The 23735-nt window shown below is 43.3% G+C and overlaps 2 protein-coding genes across 2 annotated transcripts; both read right to left on the bottom strand.

The window, feature by feature from the left end:
* Positions 1-6176: 6176 nt before the first annotated feature.
* Positions 6177-12842, bottom strand: LOC306830400 (uncharacterized protein). Its single transcript, XM_079353862.1, has 9 exons — positions 11806-12842; positions 10923-11196; positions 10776-10840; positions 10212-10350; positions 9149-9267; positions 8882-9062; positions 8578-8661; positions 8379-8474; positions 6177-8289 (listed from the first exon to the last, which is right to left on the bottom strand). The coding sequence occupies exons 1-9, from the start codon at positions 11916-11918 to the stop codon at positions 7954-7956; spliced, it is 1407 nt and encodes a 468-aa protein (XP_079209988.1). The 5' UTR covers positions 11919-12842; the 3' UTR covers positions 6177-7953.
* Positions 12843-12935: 93 nt separating this feature from the next.
* On the bottom strand, positions 12936-22555 carry prdm10 (PR domain containing 10). Its single transcript, XM_079353861.1, has 23 exons — positions 22277-22555; positions 21008-21129; positions 20536-20697; positions 20209-20268; positions 20030-20128; positions 19708-19882; positions 19019-19260; positions 18690-18890; positions 18325-18397; positions 18091-18208; positions 17882-18002; positions 17413-17682; positions 16751-17095; positions 16403-16558; positions 16136-16315; positions 15946-16056; positions 15581-15781; positions 15345-15488; positions 15018-15188; positions 14658-14795; positions 14355-14538; positions 14149-14246; positions 12936-13698 (listed from the first exon to the last, which is right to left on the bottom strand). The coding sequence occupies exons 2-23, from the start codon at positions 21104-21106 to the stop codon at positions 13510-13512; spliced, it is 3537 nt and encodes a 1178-aa protein (XP_079209987.1). The 5' UTR covers positions 21107-21129; positions 22277-22555; the 3' UTR covers positions 12936-13509.
* Positions 22556-23735: the final 1180 nt, after the last annotated feature.

Genomic DNA, 23735 nt, shown 5'->3' with positions numbered 1-23735 from the left:
AGTATAAATATCATAATATCCTTGTATAGTCTGAACCTTGTATATAGTCTTTACTGCTAATCTGAAAGTTTGGGTATTAATGCATAAAGCTTCAAACTAAAAATGTAATTAAATTTCACTTTGTCCTAATCGATCATAGGCTAGTTAACTTCATTACAAAAAGCAGGCTGTTGCTGTTGTTAGTTTTATTTGACCATTAATAGTTCTGGTTGGTTTTATGCTCAAAGTTTCATCCAGATTTGCTAATACATTGAAAAGAAGGATACATGGTATCAGGTTACGTTTGTGTCAAATGCAGAATTGTGTAATAATAAATAATGTTGCATATTTATTTATTTATGAATTTATTTATATTCTGCAAATTTCAGAAATAAAGCAATTGAAAGGGCTTCACATAAAACATCATGCCAAAGGAAAAGAGACACATTGAAAGAGGTTGTTAAAAAAAGCAGGAAAACAATCCTTAAAATATAAGTGTAAAAGTAACAGCTGCTAAAATACTCAAGAGAACACATTTCATCAATAATGCATCACAGTGAAGTCCAAACAAGAACCATAAAAGGTCCCTTATAAACAATCATGGGAAACAGTTCTTCCATTTCTTGGTTATGTAAACTATCACACTTTTCCCTTCTTGCACTTCAAAGGTGAACTCAGGGATGTAATGAGCTTAGCTGCTTGACTCGGACTAAGATGACTGAACAGAAATGAAGCAGGAAGCGAGAGAGAGAGAGAGAGAGAGAGAGAGAGAGAGAGAGAGAGAGAGAGAGAGAGCAGCACATGAGCTCCAGCACCACTTCAGGAGTTCAGAGGAGCTGGCCAATATGGATTTGTGTATGAGCGGGTGGCGGTGAGCATCTTAATAATCTTCCCAGCAGCCCAGATTCACTCCACCCTGTTGGGAACGATCCCAGCGTGCTCCAGCTACGGCTCGACTGGAAGGCTCCATGGCAACCTCTAGGGGTCGGGGGTCATTGGGAAAGGTTGCTTTTATCTGCTAATGAGGTCGGTACCTGGGGCTTCGTGTCTCTCTGCCTCTGTCTCTCCGCATCTCCCCTGCGCCGTCGCAGGCGGGGGGAGCGGCCTCTGTGAATGCCATCTTCACTCATCTTTGCTCTGTGAAAGAGGGGTGGGATGCAAGGGATGCCAGGAGGGAGGGGTTGCTCATATTGGGCCGTGCCCTGTAGGGAAGATAACAAACGGCTCTGAAATTGCTGTCCCCCTGTCTGGCTCCTCATTGTGAAATAAGTGTTCACATGCAAATCAACAATTACCCTACAGGCCCCGAGGATGGCGTTCCCCGCACCTTCACTTTAGGAGTTTGATGGATGACCCGCACGCCAACATGGTTTGTGTGGCGTTGTACTTACTGTTAAAGTGGCCTCTGATTGATCTTTTGTTGTTTTGCCTTTTAAACACAAATTAGCCGTGCTGACAGAGTCGTGACAGAACAGTCAAACAAACCGTATGATTAACCTTCACCTCTTTACATCATTTACAACTGTGAGAAAGAACCACCTCAGTTTATCCTCTGAATTATGGACGGCTCGAGCTAAATAAGTGCTGAATGAGACACGGGGCTTTGCATTAGGCGAGCTGTTAATGCCCCTTGAAAAACACACTTCCCTCGCCAATCTGCTCTCACTATATCACACAAGGCTCATTGGCCCATGTGCCCCTTCAATGGGGCAAACAGGCACCCTCACCAGCCCCTGTCCCTCTCCCACACCCCCTCACTCTCACACACACGCCCCCTGTCATGTTCGCAGGACTGAGAAAGGAGTCCATTAACTCTGATTTAGTGGCAGTGTCATGCGGTCCCCTTTGTGAGCTGGTGACATTCAGTGAAAAGGAATCAGAATTTGCTCCCCCTCCTCCTCCATCGTTCCTTCTCTTGGCTCCTGGCTCAGGATATGTGGAGGGTTTGTGTGGCTCCAGTAGGAGTGTGAGGGCTTCACAGTTGTTGCTTGGGGGTGGGGATGTAGATTGAGAGGGTTTTGCTGCCACATGTCTCTGAGTGGCGGACTCTTTGTGCCTGGGCCAGCCTGTTTGTTTAGCCTTTCCTCAGAGAACAACTTCACACATTGGTGCCTCGTACATGACTGAGAAAACGAGCTGAAGAAGCCATAACACAAAGTTCAGAAGATGGGTCAGGACCATGAGGGTGGTGCGTGCTGTTGTATCTCTCAATTTGTAATAACTCGCTGTGATATTGGTTTTAATCTCAGTTGGAGTGAGATTGTGTCTTGCCTTGTCAGATTTCATTTTAAAGACGTGTTCCAGGATCTCAACAATGTGCCTCAGTCAACTTCAGCACAAACAAAAAACCTCAAGGTTAGCAGAACTCATTTTGAAGAGATAACAAAGCCAGTGGTTGTAAACATCCATCACTGTTTACAGACCAACTTCAATGTTTGACTTTAACCCACCTGCTGTTATTGAGCAAGTGTCTCTATCCTTTTCAATGGTGGAATACAATCGGCTCCTCAATGTGCTTTTTGTTGAGCAAAGTAAAAATATTTTGATAAGGTAAATAAAACGTTTATTTGTTGACAGTCCTTCTGTTGACCATGCCTGACTATGTTTTCCTTCAAGCAACACATGTTGCTTTTATGCAAACCAGACCAAATCTTCCCTTAAACCACAAAACTCAATTTGCAAATTTGAGCCAAGTGTTTCCCAGTGATCATTAATGTCACACTGAGCTTCAAAAAAAATCCTCAAATAACAAATCTAAACCACCAGGTTTACAAAAAAAAAGACCCAAACCATTTTGGCCGGTACAGAGGCATTTAAATGAAATAAAGCACCATGCAAACAATACCCCAAGAGAAAACACTTCACTTCTACATTAAAGGAGCATTACATAACTCTAAAATGGATACTGCAGTCTAAATTCAAAACATTTAAGAGAACTGAGCCCTCCTCCTCAAGGCTGATGTCTACTCAGGTCACTGAAGCTTCAGTGTTTAGCCAGCTCTGCATCGGCCTGTAAACCTTTCTGCGTTCTAACCTCTCTCCATTTTTCAAAAGTATCTCCAACATTGATCCTAGTTTGAGCAGGTTTCTGCTTGTGGAGCTTATTAGAAACAATGCATCTTCCATCGCTGTAACACCTGTTGGTTTGACCTGATGACTGCTCTCATATCTGGCAAACCGAGGCGTGTCCAAAACAGCCACGTTTGCATGCCTTAAAACTGCCTAGCTACCTTCTCTGGTCCAAACAGAAACACACCATTCAGCACCAGAAAGGTCACTTATGATTTAATTCAGCAGATATCATACCGATTGTTTCATTAACTTATTGCTTTTCTTTATGAATTACAGTTATTTTATCGCTCTTATCAGAATAGAGAGAGCCGTGTTGCTTCATTTAGTTTAAAATATTTTTCCTACATTGTGAAACTTTAAAATTCTTGTATTTTTTTCCAGAGGTACTCTGTCTAAGGTATTTGTGAACATTTAACTTGCACAGATTGTTTGAAGCAGTTTTATCTTCATGAGTTATGTTGGAGTGTAATTGAACAGTGCAAGGATGAGACACACTTTTCAAGCAGCCAAAAATAAGAAATCCAGAGGTCAGACGATAGCATCTTGGTCACAGATGGCTCCAAACATTTCCAAAAAAAAACATTATTTCTTGGAGATGAGTACGAAGAAATAAAACTGTCTGTACGTAACATTCATAAAAGATTAAAGACAGGTGATAATAGCGGTGGATGCGGATATTTTAAGGGTATCATTCCAAAAATCTGAGAAAAATCCTGAGCTGAAAGATTTATCGTGTAATAGTTCAACGTTTCAGACAGCTACATCTGGAAAATCCCCCACGAGTTTATGAGATTTCTACTCACAAATAACTTATGATAAGTTTTATTCTTCCAAATGTAGAAGAACCTTTTTTACAGATATGTATATCATACTACTCCAATGAATAAATCGTACTCTGGTGATATCACCACTCAAAATGATCTCTGCAAGAATGTTAGGGGTATTTTTGTCTTTGCAAGGAGTTTAAAAGTCGACCATGCCTACTGGCCTAACAGCTGTTACCCATTGGTATTGATGGCTGTCGCTCATGACCTTTGGAAAATCCATCCATTCCTGACAAACCTCTCCCACCAGCCAGCGACGGGTCACAACAGGCTGCTGCCTCTGGTCTCAGCAGTGTCGACGCAGAAGATGAGCCGCATCCACGTGATGGGAAGGAAACAGGAGGGCACGGAGGTCAGGACTGATTATTCTACCCTGCTCTCTCTGAAAACAAAATAAGAAAATATTTACACAAACAGGAAGCTAAGTATTTCCTACTGATTGGACACATGTTGGGCCCATTCGTCTCGCTCTCTCACTTTCATTCACTGACGTACACAGATACACTCAAGCTGTAAACAAACAGACACAGGCACTAATAGGATACTTGTCTTTTTTATCCAAATAGAAAACTCACATTAAAGATCTAAGCAAGATTTTGTAGCACAGTTATTCTTTCATTGGCATTGAATTCTGGATGTTGGAAAGGTTCAGCCCCAAACTTTAAGTCCATTAAAGTTGTTGAGTATCAGCTTGCCTCCAGCCATGTAAGATCAACCATAATAAGTTGCAAGTTTATGGACCTTTGCTCCCCAAATGTCTACCATGTTGCTAATTGTGTACATCTGTGGCTGGTGTTTTGATGTTTTGTCTCAATGTGCAGCTGTCCGTCTCTTTTCCAACAGCCTCTGGTTTAAAGTAGCGCTGCCCTCCGTTATCTGTGTCCAGCCCTTGAATAGAAGTTATGCATGTTGTTTGTTACTCACCAAGAGGTCGCCTTAATCCAACTGAAAGGCCAGCCTTGCTGAGTATCTGTAATAAAACAAAACAACACATTTGGACTCCAGCCACGTAATGGTTCGGTATAGAATATGATGTGGAGCTGACTCTTAGCAGCAGAAATGTTTAATTTAGCTCTGGCATAAAAAAAAGCATGAACAATGGAAAATGATATCTTTAAATTTAGGATGTAATCCAAATGGCCCTCATCTAAAAAATAAAAAAAGCATGTATCTTATTGATTTAAAAAAAAGAATCTTGCTTTTTTCACACATGCACTCTTGAAAAATGTCTCGATAATTTCAGGACAGCCTGCTCATGAATTCTTCTTGAGTAAGACGCTCCAAGATGGCAGACAAAGTAACAGAGTCTGTCCCTATAATGACAGTTTTTAACTTCATCTCAGTGCTACGTGTACTTTAACCTACCAAGTATCATCAAATGATTGGAGAAGAAAGCAGTGCAGAGCAGAGAGGAGTATGAAGTGGCTTGAAAATGAAGGCGAACAGATAAGAGGAATCTCATATTGTGTGAGATGAAGTATTGCTTAAATTAGACTCAGATAGAAACCAACTTCTTTTATATGTTAAGCTAATGTTGGTATTTGACACTTTTTAAAAACAAGTTCCCTCAAAAGCATAAATATTACTAAGAATTAAGACGTGAAGGTGTTTATGTCAGCCGCTCTACCTTTACCTGCTGTGTGATTTATTGTTGGAGAATATCTTTGACACGCTCCTCAGATCATTGGATGAAGACGCACGACCTTTAGATGGAGCAGTAAGCATTTATCAATCCGGGAAATGTCACTGCTATTAAGTTTAAAGGTTAACGGGACCCCCGCATGCACTCACACACACGCATGCACTAACAGACACGCACACACACGCACGACTGTTCCTACAGCAAGTTTGGTTTGTATATGTTTCATCCACACAATACCTTTACTCAAGTCATTTTGTTTGTTTGTGTTTATGTGTCTTTTTTTGTGTTTGAGTCTCCCTTTAACAGTCAGATCTCAGTTTGAGGTTATTCACGAGACTTTTCCCTCAGTACGTTTTAGAAGAAGGTCTCTAGTTTGTTTATATCAGAAATCGGCCATCAGCACTTCTGTATGGTGTCTCTCAGTGTCATCAGAGGAGGGATCAGCACAAATGTGTGCTCTGTGTACGCCAGAGAAACCTGATCCTGAGTAATTGTCAGGATAAGGCGAGGGATTGACCTCTGCCATGAACCATATTTTCTGAAACAACACACACTTGAGCTCGCTTTGAAATAGCCTCTCCTCCAGGACCGGAGTTGCCCGTGAGGAAGCTGCTCATCAACTTTTTAGTGTAACTAAACAAAGCCTGTGGTAATTTCATTAGCTCATTCTTAGATTCTCAGCGAGCAGATAGTCGCTGCCCTCTGCTCCTCCAGACGCCGTCCCTCTGTTGGCAATGACATCACACGCCAGCTATGAGAGGCACGAGTGGATCTGGAGTGGACAGGGATGGGTCCTATCAGTTTTAAAAGCAAGGCTTGAAGCCATGTGTTTCAGTCACAGCTAATAGAAACAACCCTCCCCCAACAGTCATTTATTAATGCACTTAATAAATCAATTCAAAAACCGCTGTTGTTTTCTTTGACTGTTGGACCTCAAAGCAAATGTGGTCATTGTTATTGTAAGAAAGCATCCAAGATGACTATGCTCTGTGTATTCAGGATCGGTTCATGGAAATTGTTACATATTCATGTGGCCTGTCATAACATTTTCTTTTATTCAACACGCTTGTCCCTAACTTCAAATAGCCAAGCACACAACATCTCTCCTCCCACAGCCTTCACATCCCTCCATCCGTCCAGACATGGTGTGTTTTTGTCTTTGGTGTTGTGACAGCTCGGATCCTGCAGCGTTCAGCTTACATTCCTTTCATCCAAGATCCCCCAGGGGTCGGCCCCACCTCTCCCAATCACTGCCCCAGTGTGAAGGAAGCGGACAGATGCAGGAACTGGCAGATGGTGGGCAAGTCCACGGTCAAATGATGTTAATGTCATGTACTGTACAGACTCCTTACGATCATGCTTTAACGGGCCCATGGATAAATTAATTCGTGTTATAAGTCCTGCTTGCCCCGACCAGAAAAGTCATAAATCTGTTGGAGAAAACTGTGTTGACTTTTATGCCGTCAGTGTTGAAGCTGCGGTGTAATTGAATTTGGATCAAAGACATTCATGTCTTTCAAAAAGGTCTAGAGGGCTGCTCAGTTTTTAGTAATAACAGAAATGCTTCCGGCGTTGACCTCCACTGCCCTCTTCTACCTTCCTCTCCCCCCCTCTGCCCTCAACAAGAAATATCTGCTTTGAAGAGCTCAAGTCATCACAACCACTTAGTCTGATGGAGGGAGACACGGGGAGAAAAAAATGTTCTGGAAAAGTAGATAAAAGTCTGAGATTTCTTAACTTGTAACCTATCCTGCAAATCAGAAACAAACTTCAGAACAACATCGATAAATATAGATATTTTTACTTTTACAACACTGGATTAAAGTGGTGTCACAGACTTTGGATAAAGGCTTTAGAGAAAGTCTCAAAGTGACGATAAATCAGATCTAACACTACACTCTGAAAGAACATTATATTTGATAGAATTAATCATTACACTTCAGTTTCGAACAAAACTTGATGTGAAATGCCTGAATCATCTCACACAATATGAGATTCCTCTGACACAAAGCGTTCTGATCTTATTTATGGGCCACATGTTTGAGCAGACTGTCCAACATTTTCCTGCTATAAAGCCGATTCAAAGGAAAAGATCAAGGCCTCATTGCAGGCAGAGATCTGAGGTGACTCAAACTGAGGTTTGGTTTGATAGTTTGAATGAGTGCGGTGACTTGTCATGCTTGCAATAACTGGTGGAAGTGTGCCCCCTTGTGTTTGAAATATTCTTCTAATGAAACGCAGACATGACGTCTTCAAGATATCTACATGTAACTACAGCTTACGACACAGATAATTACAGCAAAATAATACAAATACAAATGAAAAGTAAAACGTTTTCAGACAACCAGCAAATGATCAACATTTGAAAATAGTTCCTTTGGTTATTGATGCCTTTCTTTTTCTAAAATCTGTTGCACGAGTGTCGTCTGCTAAACATCACTTCTTCTTCCCAGATTTGCGCAGGCGACTAATAGTGGAGGAGAACTGCAGAGCCGATCTCTCATACAGTGACTGAAGAGTGTTTTTTTCTATGTTCGGCTTTTTCTCCAATGGAAGGGGCAAACTCTGGTGCTCTGGTGACACACCATTTGTGCGTCCACTGTGGAGACGAAGTGAAGTCTGTGGAGATACTGAGCCTGAATCGGCTCCTTCTGCATGAGCAATGAGCCCTGCATTCCCGTCATGGTGCTCCTTTCCAAGTCCCTCCAGGTGGGCCTGGAAGGTAGAGGTCTGCTGTTCCATGGAGAGGAAATTCTCCTGCACCTTGTCAAACTGTGAAGACAGAGGAGGTTTGAGTCTTACTGGTTATTAAAAGCTGTGAACAACAGTCTTGTTTGTCTCCGCGGCAGCGTTCAGTTTACCTGCTCGATGTTGGACTGAAGCAGCAGCTCAGGCCACACAGACTCACTGCTGCTGCTCACACTGTTGCGAATATGAGTTTGACTCCAGATCAACTCCTATAAAAAATTTAAGAAAAAAAAAAAGCAACAGAGATGGTTTTTCACTGAAAACAGATGAAAAATAAGATCTGGGTTTTTTAGTACTTGAGGAGAAGTCTACCTGCAGTAGTTGTGTGCTTTCTTTCAGATGACTCTGGCAGTGCTGAAGTCTGTTCCTGTAGCGGCCCAGGACTGCAAACAAAGTCTGTGCCAAACACATAAGAGTATTACAAACAACACTCAAAGGAGAAGACAGCGAACATGTTAATGTAATCAATGAGATTCATGGCTCAAGACAACTGTTGTCACAGGCAAAACAAACCTGAACAGTATAAACCCTAGTTGTAACTAAAAAGATTAGTTCAATATATGAAAAAACCTCCATCACTTAGTTTACTACTAGACAGACCTTCACACCTGCTTACCTCTGCATCTGTCAGGGCCGAGGCCAGGTCCCTGTGGCCTTGACTCCCCTCTTTGGAGAGTGTGACCCCCGTGTGGAGCTCCTCCAGCTGAGCCCAGAGGCCATCCAGGCCCTCCAACATGTCCTTCACACTGGACTCAAAATCCCCCTGCACCTGGACGAGTCTGCACAGTGAGCTCATCCTGTCAGAGAGGAAGCATATGATGTTAATCCAATGAATCAAAAGATGTAAAAAAAAAAAAAAAAGGACACTAAATGTTAACCTCACCTCTTCTTCAGGTAGGTTCTGATGAGCTTTACTTTGTCTGTCAGTTTAGAGTCAAGACCCACCTCGTCCTGTGTCTCATGTGACCCGATATCTGCGTCTTCCAGTTTGTAAAACACAGACTGCAGAGAAAAAGAGAAGCTGAAGAAGGCTAGGTTTTAAGGAAATGTTGAATACCTCTCTGCATCATCTGGCTGTGCAGCATTTCGGATAAATACTCACATCAAAAGTCAAACATTAATTTATGTCTGTGCAACCCTGTCATGTAAAAACTTAAAGAGATGAAGAAAGTTTGCAGGAATCGGCGCTTTGCATTTTATATCCTTCTCCCACTGACACATCTGTTTTACACATGGAAGTGTGCGAAGCTTTATTTCATCAAATTGAAGATGTGATACTGATTCCTGGAACATTCAACAAAAAAAGAGAGAGAGAAAAGAGATGCTAAAACCGAACACAGGGACGGTGATAAAAGAAGTGGCCTTGTAATAAAAACATTAGAGAGAGGGGAATATCATTTTTAAAAAAAAGAGTTTATAGCGATGCTGGAGGCCTCTGAGGCGGTGACGCTCCTGGCAAAAGAAGTCTTCAAGTCTTGAGCCTAAGGCTGGTGTCGGAAGGAAAAGGCAGCATATTTGTAATCATTAAACTCACATCAAGTTACAACTGTTCAAGTAATCGTTTAGATCTGCTGGTCAAACAGGCATTAAGTAAAAAAGAAAGGATGGAAAGTTTTACCATAGCACAGACAGTTTGACAGATGCTCTGACACAAAGTTCATAGTGAATCTTAAAACACACACAGGAAATACGTAAGGAGAAAAGGCACCAATATTTCTCCGCCCTGTCAATCTGCTTTGCAGCTCGGTGAGGGAGTGCGAGTGTCGCCCCGGGCTAGAATATCTGTCTTTGTCTGAGTGCGAGGTCTGATCTCTGTAATATCCCCAACAAAGACTCCACACTGATTTACATGCAAAGAATGACTGGAAACACGGGAGATGACAGGTACTGCTGGAGGCTGCTGTGTGTGTGTGTGTGTGTGTGTGTGTGTGTGTGTGCTCACTTACCTCCAGCCTGCAGATCAGAGTCTTGATGTTGGGTACAGTAGGGTCTGGGAGGGGCTCCTGAAGCAAACACAGCAGCAGGCTGTCGGCCAAGGCGAGGCCCAGAGGAACGCCGGGACCCGGGCTCCTCCTCCGAGGCATCCTGAAGAAGAGGACCACTGACAGCATGAGTACGAGGATCAAACTTAAAATCTCTCTTGCATCTGGTCAAAGATTTGCTCAAGGACGACACTTTTACTTTACTTTGAAATAGTGAAAAACAGACTTATAAACAACACAACAGTCGCTACATCCGGGTTTTTGTTCTTTTGTTTTTTCAAAAACAATTGGACAATTGTCCTTACAGATAATGTATGCCAATATTTTTTCAAAGCGTAATTGAAATGAATAAATTACTAACAGCAAAGGTATAATTGCAAAACCTATTCGGTGCATGCATGAATGCAACTCCTGAAGTGAACTTTAGGTTCATTTGAGTCATGTAATAATAAATAGATGCAGTTTTCTGTCTGTCTCTGGTTCTCATATGTCATTTGAACTGTGAGAAAATGAACAAAACAAACTCACCATGAAGACTCGACAGTCCTGTTTTCAGACACAACTTCCTCTTCCATCCTTAGTGCACGTTCCCCCTTGAATTGAAGCAAAGTCGCCGAATACATTTAAAAAGCCTCGCACGGTGAAACCACATTAATGTCATGCAGGGCTGCTCACCTGGGTCTGACCTGGCCGCAGGCTGCTCTTCAAGGCATGAACACAACCAGCCAGGCCCATCCACACCAAACACACCAACACCAGCCTCCAGCACACATCCACCAGTAACACAGAGGGGTGCAGAGGCGCCTCCACCTGGCAGACAGACCACACTGCAGCAACAAGAGCGAAACTCTGCCAGCCTCTAAAGTTCAGCTTCCAGTGTGGCAGTTTGCTCCCAATCTGTGACCAAGATGTTTCCTGTTTCTGATAAGCAGCTGCTGTTTGTTTTAAACTGATGGAGTAATGAGGGATAAGAGAGAGAGAGAAAAAAATCATGCATCTAAGACAAAAGCCTTACAAAAAGCCTTCAGCATGAAGGTAAGGGAAACTCAGATAAGAAATAATTCTGCTATATTGTTGTCCCAAAATGTTCTCCTGTGAAGTAGAACATTTTATGACACACATTTCAAATAAACTGAATATTAAACAGACTTGTATTTGACTGTAACACATGATAAGAGATAAAAAAAACTACTTTGTTTTGTCAGATTAGAAATGAAAATAATTCCTCTGTCTTTTGCATCGCCACTCAGCTTTATGTCGATTGACAAACTTTTGCCATCCAGAGTCAAAGTATTAAATCACTGAACCAGCACTTTGCTGTATGACTGACAGTAAGTACAGATCTTTGAGCTCATGCGTAATAATATAGAGAACCAAAGGTGTGACATACTGACAGATCTCTGCCAAACAGAGCAGAAATACCTTTTCTATCAACAGGCTCAGTGCAGACAGGTGATATAAGACCATCATAAAGACCTCCAGGTCATCAAACAGATGTCTCTCAAACACTGAGTCAAATCAAAAGGCAGTTTGTTGAGTGACACACAGGTCTACCTACCTCTCCAGATTCCAACACCCCTCAGCAACTTCTCCCTCCCCGTCCCAGCCGCCTCTCTCTCCCCGTCCTGAACCCTCCTGACCTCTGAGGTGGGAGACCATCAACAGAGGCATGATAGTGACGCAGGTACAGACGGAGACATGCTGGTTATAAACTGCGGCTGAGTGTTTAGCTGACTGACATTCAGATGGTTAATAAGTGATTAGTTCTGTAACGTGCCGAGCTCGTCAGACTGGCTCTGCAGGAGGAAGTATTTATTCTAGGTTGTGTGTTTCTACATTTACCACATTCCATCTTAGCAGGAATGTGTTGGACCAACTAGTCATGACTGTGTATAGGACAAGCCCTGCTCCTCCCAGGTGAACCAGGGTGAACACAACCCCTCCTCTAATGAATCACTGTATGTCACACATAGGCTATATGCTGAGTATAATCAGACCTGTTGGACTGTTTCTAACATGAAACTCCGAAATACAGGACAGAGAGGTTTACAAAAGGAGGAGGGCCCCTTTCAAACCTGCCACTCATTTTATTTCTTTCAGCTTAACCTAAATAACCTGAGGAACTCTGCTGCCATCTAGCTGTGACAAAATTAACACAGAAAGCTTCATTTAATCTTAACCGTAACCTCAATTAACCTCCTCCATGTTCAACAGAAAACACAATGTGAACATATTAAAGCGTTTACTTTCTTAGCACAAGGTCAAAAAGAGAAACTCACTATGATGACCAGCGTACATGATGAAACTCATAAAGACCTCGACTAACTGCATTAACTTGTTCACCTCATCAGTCGGCTGTTGTTCAGTACATAATAAATGTACCTGATGAGAATCAAGTGGACCTTCACACTCAGGTGACATGTTGCAGCTTTTCTTCTTTCACTGAGCAGGTGAGTGTGATCAACAGGTTTGCACTCGTCCAGGATTTCTCCGTGTGATTCTAGTTGAAAACCTTCAACATTCATCGCTGACACTTGAAGCCCTTTGTAACATTCAGTCATGAAGAGAAGAGCTAAACGTTTGGGTTTCTTATTTTTACTTTAAAGAAACTCGGGTGTTGTTTTTGTGAGAAGAAACAAAAACAAGAAAAGAAAATCCAGTGCAATAAAAAAAAACGTGAGACAGAAATAAATGGGGGAAGAGTATCTGGTTTAAACAACAACACAGCAATGACAGGACAACAGATGGTGTGCTAAAAACATAACGGCTGAATTTGGAAGGCCAGCTGCTAAATCGTTTTTACAGGATTTTTACATTTCTGTCTTCTTTAATTCTTTATTTACAAATACGCTTACTTTAGGAAAAGTGACTGTATAAATATTTAAAATGAGTTCTCAAATCTCCACAAGGACTGAGCAGCAGATCTGTTTCCCCTCTAATTCAGCCTTAAGATGAGCGCTTACATTCTCCAGACATGCATGTTTTTCATTTGATCCGTTCATACAATGTCCTTGTTCCTCAGTTCCCTTCAAAATTAAAACTTTTTATTTTCTCTCCTCATTCTACATCGTAACACTTTACAGACACATAAAACTGTGCTGGTCACTTCATCCCCAACGTTGAAGCTCAGTATGTAGACAAGTCTGGATCCATGTGCGAGTTAATGTGTTTGTTTGTTCATGTGCGTAAAAGCTGCTGAGGTCTACATGCACGATGAGTTCTCAGGTCTGCAGCGCGTCGGTAAAGCTCCTCTCTGGACAGTTCACGGTTTTGTGATGTGAACTTCACTAGTGCCGCTGCCATTGGTGGTCGTGGTGATGATGTATTGTGTTGTCGCCGGCTGATTGGACGACTGTTGCTCCAGATGTTCGGTGTGTGTCTGCGTGGTGTTCTGAGAAACAGTCTGTTTGGTTTCCAGCTCGGTCTGACCCTCAGAGATGACGTAGTGTGTCTGCAGGACGGAGACGACAGAGTCAGTAAAAGATTCAGTCGGGAATATCTCATCATTTCTTATTTCTGTTTCATCTGGCACCTCATGAGATTTGACCACTACTTCATCGAGCTCAGTCAAAATGGAAATAAAAAATAAAAGCCCCCCTAAATAAAAGGTTCAAGAAGCGGTTTTTATAAATGTGGGCTGTGGTTGGAATAACCCCAGATAAAGTCAAGGTGGCAAACACCAGAGTGTAAACTCCTCCATTTGGGACATTTTCACAAATGTACATAATGTGGGCAGTAAGTATATATTTAAATGTCAGGTAACACTTTTAGCATCAGTGTGTAACTTAAAAACTTTAAAAAAGTAAACTGGTTCAGTTGAGCAAAACCCGGTAATTTCCTCGACCGGAACCAAACACATTGTTCTTTTTCCTCTTACAAGCATGAGACAGGCGTCACTCACCGTTTTCACCTGGTTGCTGTTGACTCCAGATACAGGTGTGCTAGCCTCAGCTATTACATACTGTGCATGAGGTAGAGCCATCATCTGGATCTCAGATGCTGCAACAGTAAGACGGTTGTAAACAAACTGACAGGCCATGATACTTAACAGAGCTGTGAAAGCATGCAGAGGATGACTGGACAACATTTCCTATGTATCCCACTCACGATAGCTTCTGTAGTTCCAGTTCCCGGGTATGTAAGCATGCTGCACAGTCCCTTGCTGTTGCTGCTGCTGGCTGCTGCTGCTCTGCAGACTGTGGCTCTGAGCTAAGGTCACAGGGGTCAGCTGGGTGGGGCTCATATCCGGACCAGGCTGCTGGGAGGAGGGGCTAAGAGGCTGAGCTGAAACCTGACGAGAGGGAACAGAATATTTCCCAAGTGTTCCCAAATGTGTTGTTGTTTTTTTTTTTTTTAATCATAAGCAGTTCTAAATAACACAGCAATAGATTCTGAGAGATGGAGATTTACCTGCGTGGCACCTTGTCCTGAAGACGAGGGCTCTGTGACCTGGATGTGCTGTACCTGGATAGAGTGCTGACTGTAGCCATGAGGGTCATGCAGCTGGCTCACATCTACTGTCGGGTGCTGGGAATGTGGGGAGGAAGCCTGTGAAACACCAGAGAATAACTACTGTTAGGATTTCTAAAATCCACTTCAACACCCAACTCAAAGACACTGAATATAGTCTGTCTTGTATCCAGTTGTGTTTGTGCAGTGTATATACTGGCAGCTGCCAAATGTCAGAGTGTAAAACTAGTTTGTGTAATACGATACTGTTGAGCAGCTTTAGCAGAGTAGATGAAAACAGATCGAGGTCTGGGATCTTACCGGAGCCACCTGCACCACCTGCAGCTGAATGTGTTGCGGCTGGGACAGACTGCCTCCTGCCTGAGACACAGGAATGTACTGGATGCGCTGGTAGTCTCCCTGCGCTGTGCGATAGTCTGTGGTTAGTGTTTGAGAAAGCTCCGTCATGGCCTGGGTCAGCAAGTCTGTCGTCTGAGGAGGAAACAAATCCAACAATATTAATATATGCATATCCTGTGCTTTTCTTTCCCTTCTCCCCTCCCAGTTTAGTTTTCAATTACATGACAATTTGCAGCATGCACGTTTGTTCTTTGCTGTCATGATTGTGTTGAGTGTTGTCTTTCTTACCACGACAGCCTCAGCTGTGGTACCGTCTGCACTGATGACTGCAGGAGCACTGCTGATTACGGCTGCTGTCAGAGGAGCCTGGATGGTGTTGGCGAGTTGAGCATACTCCGGATGCTTCTTCCTGATGTGCTGAACCATCTTAGTCTGACAGATAAACACACAAACTATTAGTCCACATGTGTTTCTGACCATCAGTCTATGAGCGTTTAAAGATTTCCAGACAGCTTCATGCTAACCTTGCTGCTGTACTGTTTGGCACAGTGCGGACAGCAGACGGGCGCGGTGGCGATGGTGCCAGTCAGCTGCGTGTGTGTGCTCAACATGGGGTCCGGCTCACCCGGAGCAGCTGGACGCAACTTCCGGATGCTGGGTGGCAATTCTGCCCCGGGGTGGTTCTTGAGTATGTGGGCTTTCCTCTTACTGGCGCTCTTATATACCTGCAACGTGATCAAATCAGGTCAGACGGAAAGCTGAGCGATAGGTTTGTGCTATTTAAATGTTTAATGCATGCATGCATGCACACTTTTATGTCAAGAAATAATGACGTAATAGCAGTGACAAGTTTCGTCACTGTTCACGTGTAATGAGAGTCACAACAAACCTTGTCACAATACTGGCAGAAGTAGTCCCTGTTGGGCTTGATAATTGGCAGCGTCAGCTCAGGCACGTCATCAATACGCATCTCCGGGTGACGTTTGGACAAATGATTGACCTGTGTGCAGAAGAGCTCGTTTCATGAACTGAGATTTAACGTCAACAATTTCAGTCTTCCTCTTGAGTTTTTTGCTCACCAGCATTCCTCTGCGCCTGAATCCCATCATGCACACTCTGCATTTGAACATGAAGCTCTCGAAGTCGGTGGTGGGGACCTTTAGTTTGAGGGTTTTGGAGCGATGGATTCGGTCAGCCTTCTTGGCCTCTCTGTCGGGATTGTGCATGCGCTGCATGTGCTCCCTCAGTTTATCTTTCCTCTTTGTGTAGAAAAATGGAAAATGTCACATGAGAACATATCTTAAACATATAGTAACAGCTGTTAGTTCTCTGCATAGTTCTCTTACCTTGAATTGTTTGCCGCATGTCGAGCACAGGAAGTCTTTCCGGTCTGAGTGGCGTAACATGTGCAGACGCAGTTTGTCCGGCCTGCAGAAGGCCTTTTCACAGTCTGGACACTGAAAGATCTTCTCTGAATGGAAGCAGCGGATATGCTTCTTAACCTGAGGAAGGGAATATTTCTCTTACAATTTACCAAGACGGTTTTATGTCCAGCTGGCCTAATGCTCTGCCTTTGTGTTTTTCCTCAACTGGATAAAGCTGTAGATAAACTAATGTTGCATTCAGACTTAGGTTCTGGAAGCACTTTTTGCATTTTCTAAATCACAGTTTCAGCCAATAGGAGAGCTCCAAACCTGGATGAAGTCGGTGAACGTCTTCTTGCAGGAAGGACAGGTGAAGCAGCCGTCCACAGCGTGAATGCCCACGTGATCTTTGAGCAGGTCCAGCCGCTCGAAGGCTTCAGGACACAAGAGACAGGAGTACGAGCGGCTCTCTGTGTGCACCAGCAGATGGTCCTCCAGGGCAGCATCACTCATGAAGCTCTTGCTGCAGATGTGACATGAGAAGGCATAAGCTTCCCGGCTGTGGACCCGCAGGTGTTGCTCCAGCTTGTCCTTCTCCCTGAAGGCCTTTCCGCAGTGGGTGCATTTAAAAGGCCTGAAACTCTTCCTGATGAAGAGGTGTTGCAGCGCTGCGTTCTGTTGGCAAAAACAGAGGGAGACTATTAGAAACCCAAACTCTCAAATAACAGCTGAGATAAAGGAGGAGGTGGATCAATACTATGGATGGGGTATAGACTGGCAGTCAGGAATATTTACACCATGGCGAATGACAAAAGGAATCTTTGAACCTAAAGTTTTTCTGTTTTTCTCTCATTTCAACCTACCTGCCCATCCATCTTTAAGAGGAGCACGCATTGAGAAAGAGAGACAGATGGATGTAAAGACAAATCACAAACAAAGAGACACTAAACTGACTTGTTGCATGTTATTGAAGGCAGACTCTTGGGCCTTACCCGTATCCTTTTTGCACGCCGCAGGTCCTGAGATGTGAGGTGGGAGTCTGACTGGCTGCTCTGTGACGGGTCCTCCTTCAGTGGAACAGGAAGCTCCATGTTGGAGGGAGCAGTTATGGACTCTGGGCTCGGGTCTCCTGCAGGAGGCGTCAGCTGGTCCTCCTCCTCGGTCCCAACCTCCGGCTCCGGCTCCATATCCACCACCTTCAGACCGTTCTGAGCTACCTCCATTGGCTCCTCCAACGGCTTCTCCGTCAGTTCCAGAATCTCCTGATTAAATCAAAGCGGTAAAGCTGGTTTATTAAAACATTGTTTTTAGGCTCAAGAAATGGCTCATGCTTCTTAAAGAATTTTAGATTTGCTGTTATGTGATGTGTCAGGCCTACACTTTGAGTTTTATGATTAAATAACTTAACTATAATTTACAGAAGTCTACTGTTTAACACATTCTGAATGTTGTCTCTCTTACTGTCGTCTTGACATCGTCTGAATCGACTAGCGGTGCCAGCTGTATAAATTTCGGCGGGCGTCCAGGTCTTCTTCCTGTCCCAAATCTCCTCCTGCCTCTTCCTCGGCCCCGACCTCTGGATCTAAAAAAAAGGAAAGACAGACAGGTGAACAGGTCCTGAGGGCTCTAATGTGGAAGTGACGAGTGGAACGGATAAGAGAAGGTCTTACCTGGAAACAGAGTTTAACTTGTCGTCATGCATGTTGAGATGTTGCTGCAGTTGCTCAGAGCTCACAAAGCGCCGGTTACACTCGTAACAAGGCCAGTTCTTCTCTTGCTCCCGGAGCACTGGAAGAACAACATCAAGACTGAACCAAGACTACCACACTCCTGCGATCCGTTTCATTACTTGATCAGGGACACATGTTGTTATATGTTGTTATGCAATGGGTGCAAAGTTTCACCTTTTTTCTCTTCTTCTGTGACATTGTGGATCTTCTGATTCACGAACTCTGCATACGATGCTGCATACCACACCTGCAGGAAGAAATAACATGAAAAGCACAGATTTATAATTTCTTCAGATATTCTACATCTACTGGGACTGATTTACTCTGCCTTGTCTCAATCACCTCTTGAGAAACAGATCTACCTTTTAACGTAATTAGTGTTTGAACATTTACCGAACTGGACTGAAACATCGACTTTACTTTATTTATGTTTGCTCCCTTTCAGGAAAGTAGAGCGGAAACTACTGTATATTCTAATAATGTGCACACATACGCATTCAGTATCTTATACTGTATGTGTGAGAAGACGACAAACAAACCTTGAGCTCTTGTTTGGGCTGGATGTTCTTGATGGTGGTGTAAAAGATCTCCGAGCCGTACTGATAGGCCACCAGGTTCTGCTCCAGGTGATTCTGAGCAGGTCTCACAAACATCATCCAGTTACAGCTCTCCTCGTCAGACAGGTCCAGCCACATGTCTTCAGACTTCTCTCCATCTTTCTCTGCATCCAGCATGCACAGCTAAGACAACAAGTCAGACGCAGGTGAACATTAAAATGGGTTGCATCTTATTCACATCACGCTCTTCACTAATACATCGGTTTATCCATTTCAAATCACTAGGATGTGTTCGAGCGCTCCAGATGTACCTTCAGATGGATGTAGTGTTCCTGAAGTTCACTCTGAGGAACCAGGGGTCCCTCCACAGGTCCAAACTGTGTGCGCTTCGGGATGCGTCTCTTGGAGAAGACGCCGCCGAGGAAGCGGTCGGTGTAGAGGACCAGAGGGAGACTGGCCCGGGCCTTAGACATCACGGGACGGTTGGGGATGGGGTGCAGAGCGCCGTGCTTCAGACACACAGACGGGTTGGTGTTATTACACTCCTCACACCCTGAGAACACACACACGAAAAAAAAGATCGTCTTAAAACCACGAAATCTTCACACACGATATAAAACATGTCAACTCTCCTCAGACTTACTGTCCTAAAAGAAGCACAAACACAAATGATAAAGATTTAAACGAGCTAAATAAACAGCTCTCCAAAGAAACGACCTCCAAGACGCTTTGACGTGAAAATCTAAGGTGCTTTGATTTGAAGTGCCTCGATCACATGAGCCAACAGACTAAATAAATGTAACTCTTATTCTTCCATATTATATTATATTATGTGTTATAACTGACAGGTCGATGCTGAGGCAGTGAGCTGACTGCCTTCAGCAGAACGTCATCTCAAGGCGAGACAGAGGAAAAAACGAGTCATCGCTCTTCGTCCTCTGCTGTCCGCTCGACATGATAAACTCAAAGAGCAGACGGATGCGTGCACGCCGTCACTCACAGAGGCTGTGAGGGTTGAACGCTTGAGGCTCCCGAGACTCCCATTCATCCATCTCCGAGTCTTCATCAGAGTCTTCGTCAGAGTCTTCAGTGGAGTCTGTGGCCCCGAGCGGACTGGTGGGGGGGTTCCCAATGTCAGCCATGGAGGGGAGCGAACTGGACGCAGACAGCTGCTCCTGTTAGTTTGGACATTTCAGAGTTAATCGTTCTGCTCTCAGTAGTTCGGGCAGGTTACGATGAAACACACAAAAAAATACGTAGAAAGGATTAACTACGGTGTCTCCTTCTTCTGAAGGTAACCAGCACATACAGCAGGCGCTCACCTGGGAGACGGGCTCCAGGATGGCTTGAGGAGCCTCGGCTACATTACTGAGAACGTGCAGGTTGGTAGCACTCTGACCACTGGGCAACAAAACTGTGACCTGTGGATGAGATTACATTGCTTTACATTTCAGCAAAGACAAGAGCCGAGTAATGAAAAGACCGCTCCCGGTAAACTCACCTGTTGGGTCGTTCCATCCTGCTGAATGTAAGCCACCTGTGGCTGATCAGCAAATACAGCCTGAGAGACACGTTGAATACAGTGTTCAAATCTAGCAGGGCTGAGTGTTTGTAACAAATTCTACATTTGTCATTAATGCATACATCGCACAGTTAAAAAAAAAAATCTGAGAAATTATTCAAAGACTTTTAAGTCTTTTTGCAACACTGCAGTTTATTTCATATGCAGAGTTTTAACTGTAGCACGACATCATCTTCTCATACATGCACGTCGTTCGAGTAACGAGGGTGCATCCAATGTAAGCATCTCTGCGGTCGATAATCTCACCTGGCCTCCGTCTGCAGGGTGGATGTAGACAAGTGTGTGCTCTGCAGACTCCACAGAGGTGTAGGAGTTCCCATCTGCTGTGTAAACCACCTGCTGCTGTCCCCGCTCTGCCTGATCTCCGCTGTACACTATCTGGGCCACTGTGCCGCCTTCAAAGTGCACCTGAGACACACGTGGACAGGACAGAGAGGCTGTGAACCCACCGCGGGATCATCACACTCATCATAAACGACAAATATCAAGCTTTCACAAATGATAGTTCGTCCTTTTAAAGTGCAAGAAACCATAACTTGGAAAATCACATTTTCTCTTTTAGGCAAAACTTTAGAAATTTGCAAATTGAAGTGTGTTCACAGAAACATCATTCGTCTCTTTTAACTTTCCTCTGATTTATAAAACGTACTTCACCCTTATTTTGCTGTATGTGACTGTAATATGTTAGTTTATGGACATACAGGACAGGATATCAGACCTGTGTGCCGTTGCCTGAATCACTGTTCGCAGGCTGACTCCAAACAGTAGAGGGCTCCTGCTTGGTCTCCATGCCTGTCTCCAAACACCTTACATTCATGCCAGACAGTCAGACAGGGGCGCCTGCAATTCACAGACAAAGGGATTGAAAGGATTTTAATCATAATTAAAATAAATAAGCAAAAGGATTTTCAGATTTAACTTAAGTATTAATATTGTTTTTTATTATAATTATGTAACCATTGCATTTATATTCAGTGATAGACCAAAGTGACCTTTTAACAGTTTTCTACAGCCTTGTTGTGTCTTAGATGTGAAGAAATATCCTCATTGGATGATGATGAATAAACACTGCTGCAGCAGCTGTATCAAACTCATATGTACTGCAACAACGATGCATTGCAGCAGCCGTCGCTGTGCAGCACAGTGACATTGAATGCCGCTTTTTTCCCCTTTTTTTTTTGAGGCTTCTGCAACATTTCTGACTCGGGTTGTCAGGACACCACCGTTTCACACGGGCTGACAACATGCAGCCAAAATAAAGCAGCGTGTCACTGCGCGTTCAGAGCGGCCACACGAGCCTCTCAGCGGGGGGTACGAGGGGAAAATGCGGTCCGCGGTTTGCACACGAGGCCGCCCGGTAAACGGTGTCTAAACACAACCGCATGTCTGCACGGAAGCTACCGTGAAATATCACGACCCCAAAATCAGTCAAAGATTTAGTTGGTATAATCAATAATAAATTCAATTCCCCCCTATTTTAACCCCGCAGGTTCTCGGTCCCAACTGGACCATACCACAAAAACCAGCGCTGCAGAAACCCGGGCAATTACTGCACTGCTACATTGGCATTACGGCCGTATAGTCCCGATGTACGGCCGACTCTGGAGACAAACATAACTTGTCAGGCTCCAGGAGGACGAGCACTTTCTGCGATTTACAACAAAGCCGGATTAAAGACGGTTAAAGCACGAAATGATTTGGGTAGTTCCACCCGGTCCCCCCGTCCTAGTTGAGCCCAGCCCTTCTAGTCTACACTGAACAAGGAAGGACCGGGCTCCATTTTGGGTGGGACTAACAACAACAACCGCATCCGAGGAGAGCCGAAGAAAAAAAATAAGATATTTTCTACAGGTTCAGATGCTCTCCAACAAACCGCACGTTTTATCTAAATGAACAGAAAGACGAGCAACAAGTTGAGACAAAGAACCGGTCGAAAAGAGCTCCTAGTTATCTGGTATTTTGTGGAAGGCGAACAAGTTGTTCTTACCTCAGAATGGTAGCTGCAGAGATGGCTGCATTGCATATATTAACATAATCTGCCTAGCAACGCGTAGAAGCGTGGCCTCTGATTGGCGTTTTTTTTATTCTGGGAGCAAAGCAAAATATTTTTGAAGAACAACTTTAGCAACGTTTTTTTTTTTTCGTCGGAATTTAAAACATTGTAAACCCTACATCTATATTAGCGACACTAACTTCTAAGCATTTTTTTTTTGGCACATACTGATTGATTTTTTAAAACAACCAATCAGAAAAATAATAAAAGAAAGGCCAATTAATGCCGGCTTCAAAGGATGCTCTTTTGTCTTCAGCTTTGTTTTTGTATTTCCTAAATAAAATTTAAAAAAAAAAAATATATATATATATACATGTGTGTGTATAATGACAATGATACAGAATTTTACATCTAAAAAAAGATCTTTTCTTGTTCAATTGTGAAGATCATTTAGGATGAATTTATATTTAATCTAGTTAGTGTGTTTAGTGACCTCTAGTGGTCACCTCAAGGAGAATTGCAAAATTCAGAATTTAAAAGGATTCAGATGTTGACATGCATTCAATGTTAAATATAATATATAATATCTTTAATGCATCAGAAAAAGGCATTCATTGACATTGACTGATAAAACAAGAAATGTTCACATCTCTAGCAAGGATTTAAAATAAAACAACAGAACATAAGGCAACTTTGCCATTCTCGTTCATTATTGTCTTTATCTCTAGTCTATTGCTTGAGCTATTGGTCTACTAAATCACATTATAATGCCTGATTATTCTCTGACGAGCGTCTGCTTTTAATCGATTTGATATATGGCTAAGTATGTGCACAAAGCCATATTTTTGTTTTTAATGTTATTTATTTTATATACTTTATTAATCCCTGAGGGGAGAATTGTGGTTTTAGAGACATGCCTCTCACACACACAGGCCTGAATCACACACATGCACAAGCAGGACCTGTGGATATGCATTAATGGAGAGATGTGAGAGTGCAGCTCCCCTACTGGAGGCGCCCCCTGAGCTGGTAGGGGTCCGGCGCTTTGCTCAAGGGCATTTTGGCACGTACTGTATCTTTCCATGGTACCAGAATTCCATATTTTGGTCCGCATAGGGACTTGAACCGGCAATCCTCCAGTTCCCAACCCAAGTACTGACTCTAATCTGGCAGTACTAATCTTTATTTGTTTTTGTACTCTCTTGTAGCCTACATATCTTTGTTTTAAAGGTCATGTACCGTCTAACTGAAAGGATTAGGAGGCTATTGCATTTGGGATTTCTGTCCTTGAAATACCTTTCAAGGACAAAAAACAGATGTAGCACTGATCATGTTAACTGTTTAGCTTCAGTCAGCTGCCACTCCTTACTCTGTTAAGAGACAAGTGTTGTGTAAATAACTCGAATAAAAAATGTTCCCATATGGCAAAACAAAAGCAAAGGTAACAGCTAAA

Source organism: Symphodus melops, assembly GCF_947650265.1.
Source record: "Symphodus melops genome assembly, chromosome: 10".
NCBI classification, from domain to species: domain Eukaryota; kingdom Metazoa; phylum Chordata; class Actinopteri; order Labriformes; family Labridae; genus Symphodus; species Symphodus melops.
This window is presented reverse-complemented; position numbering and strand designations above follow the sequence as displayed.

Coding starts and splice junctions, on each gene's coding strand:
- LOC306830400 (XM_079353862.1), bottom strand. CDS start 11,918: ATGCCTCTGTTGATGGTCTCCCACCTCAGAGGTCAGGAGGGTTCAGGA. Junction 8,662..8,881: donor CGGCCCTGACAGATGCAGAG/GTAAGCAGGTGT, acceptor TGTTTGGCACAG/ACTTTGTTTGCAGTCCTGGG. Junction 8,290..8,378: donor TTCAGTCCAACATCGAGCAG/GTAAACTGAACG, acceptor CTGTCTTCACAG/TTTGACAAGGTGCAGGAGAA.
- prdm10 (XM_079353861.1), bottom strand. CDS start 21,106: ATGAATGTAAGGTGTTTGGAGACAGGCATGGAGACCAAGCAGGAGCCC. Junction 20,269..20,535: donor ACCCTGCAGACGGAGGCCAG/GTGAGATTATCG, acceptor CGTGTCTCTCAG/GCTGTATTTGCTGATCAGCC. Junction 19,883..20,029: donor TCCTGGAGCCCGTCTCCCAG/GTGAGCGCCTGC, acceptor CCAAACTAACAG/GAGCAGCTGTCTGCGTCCAG.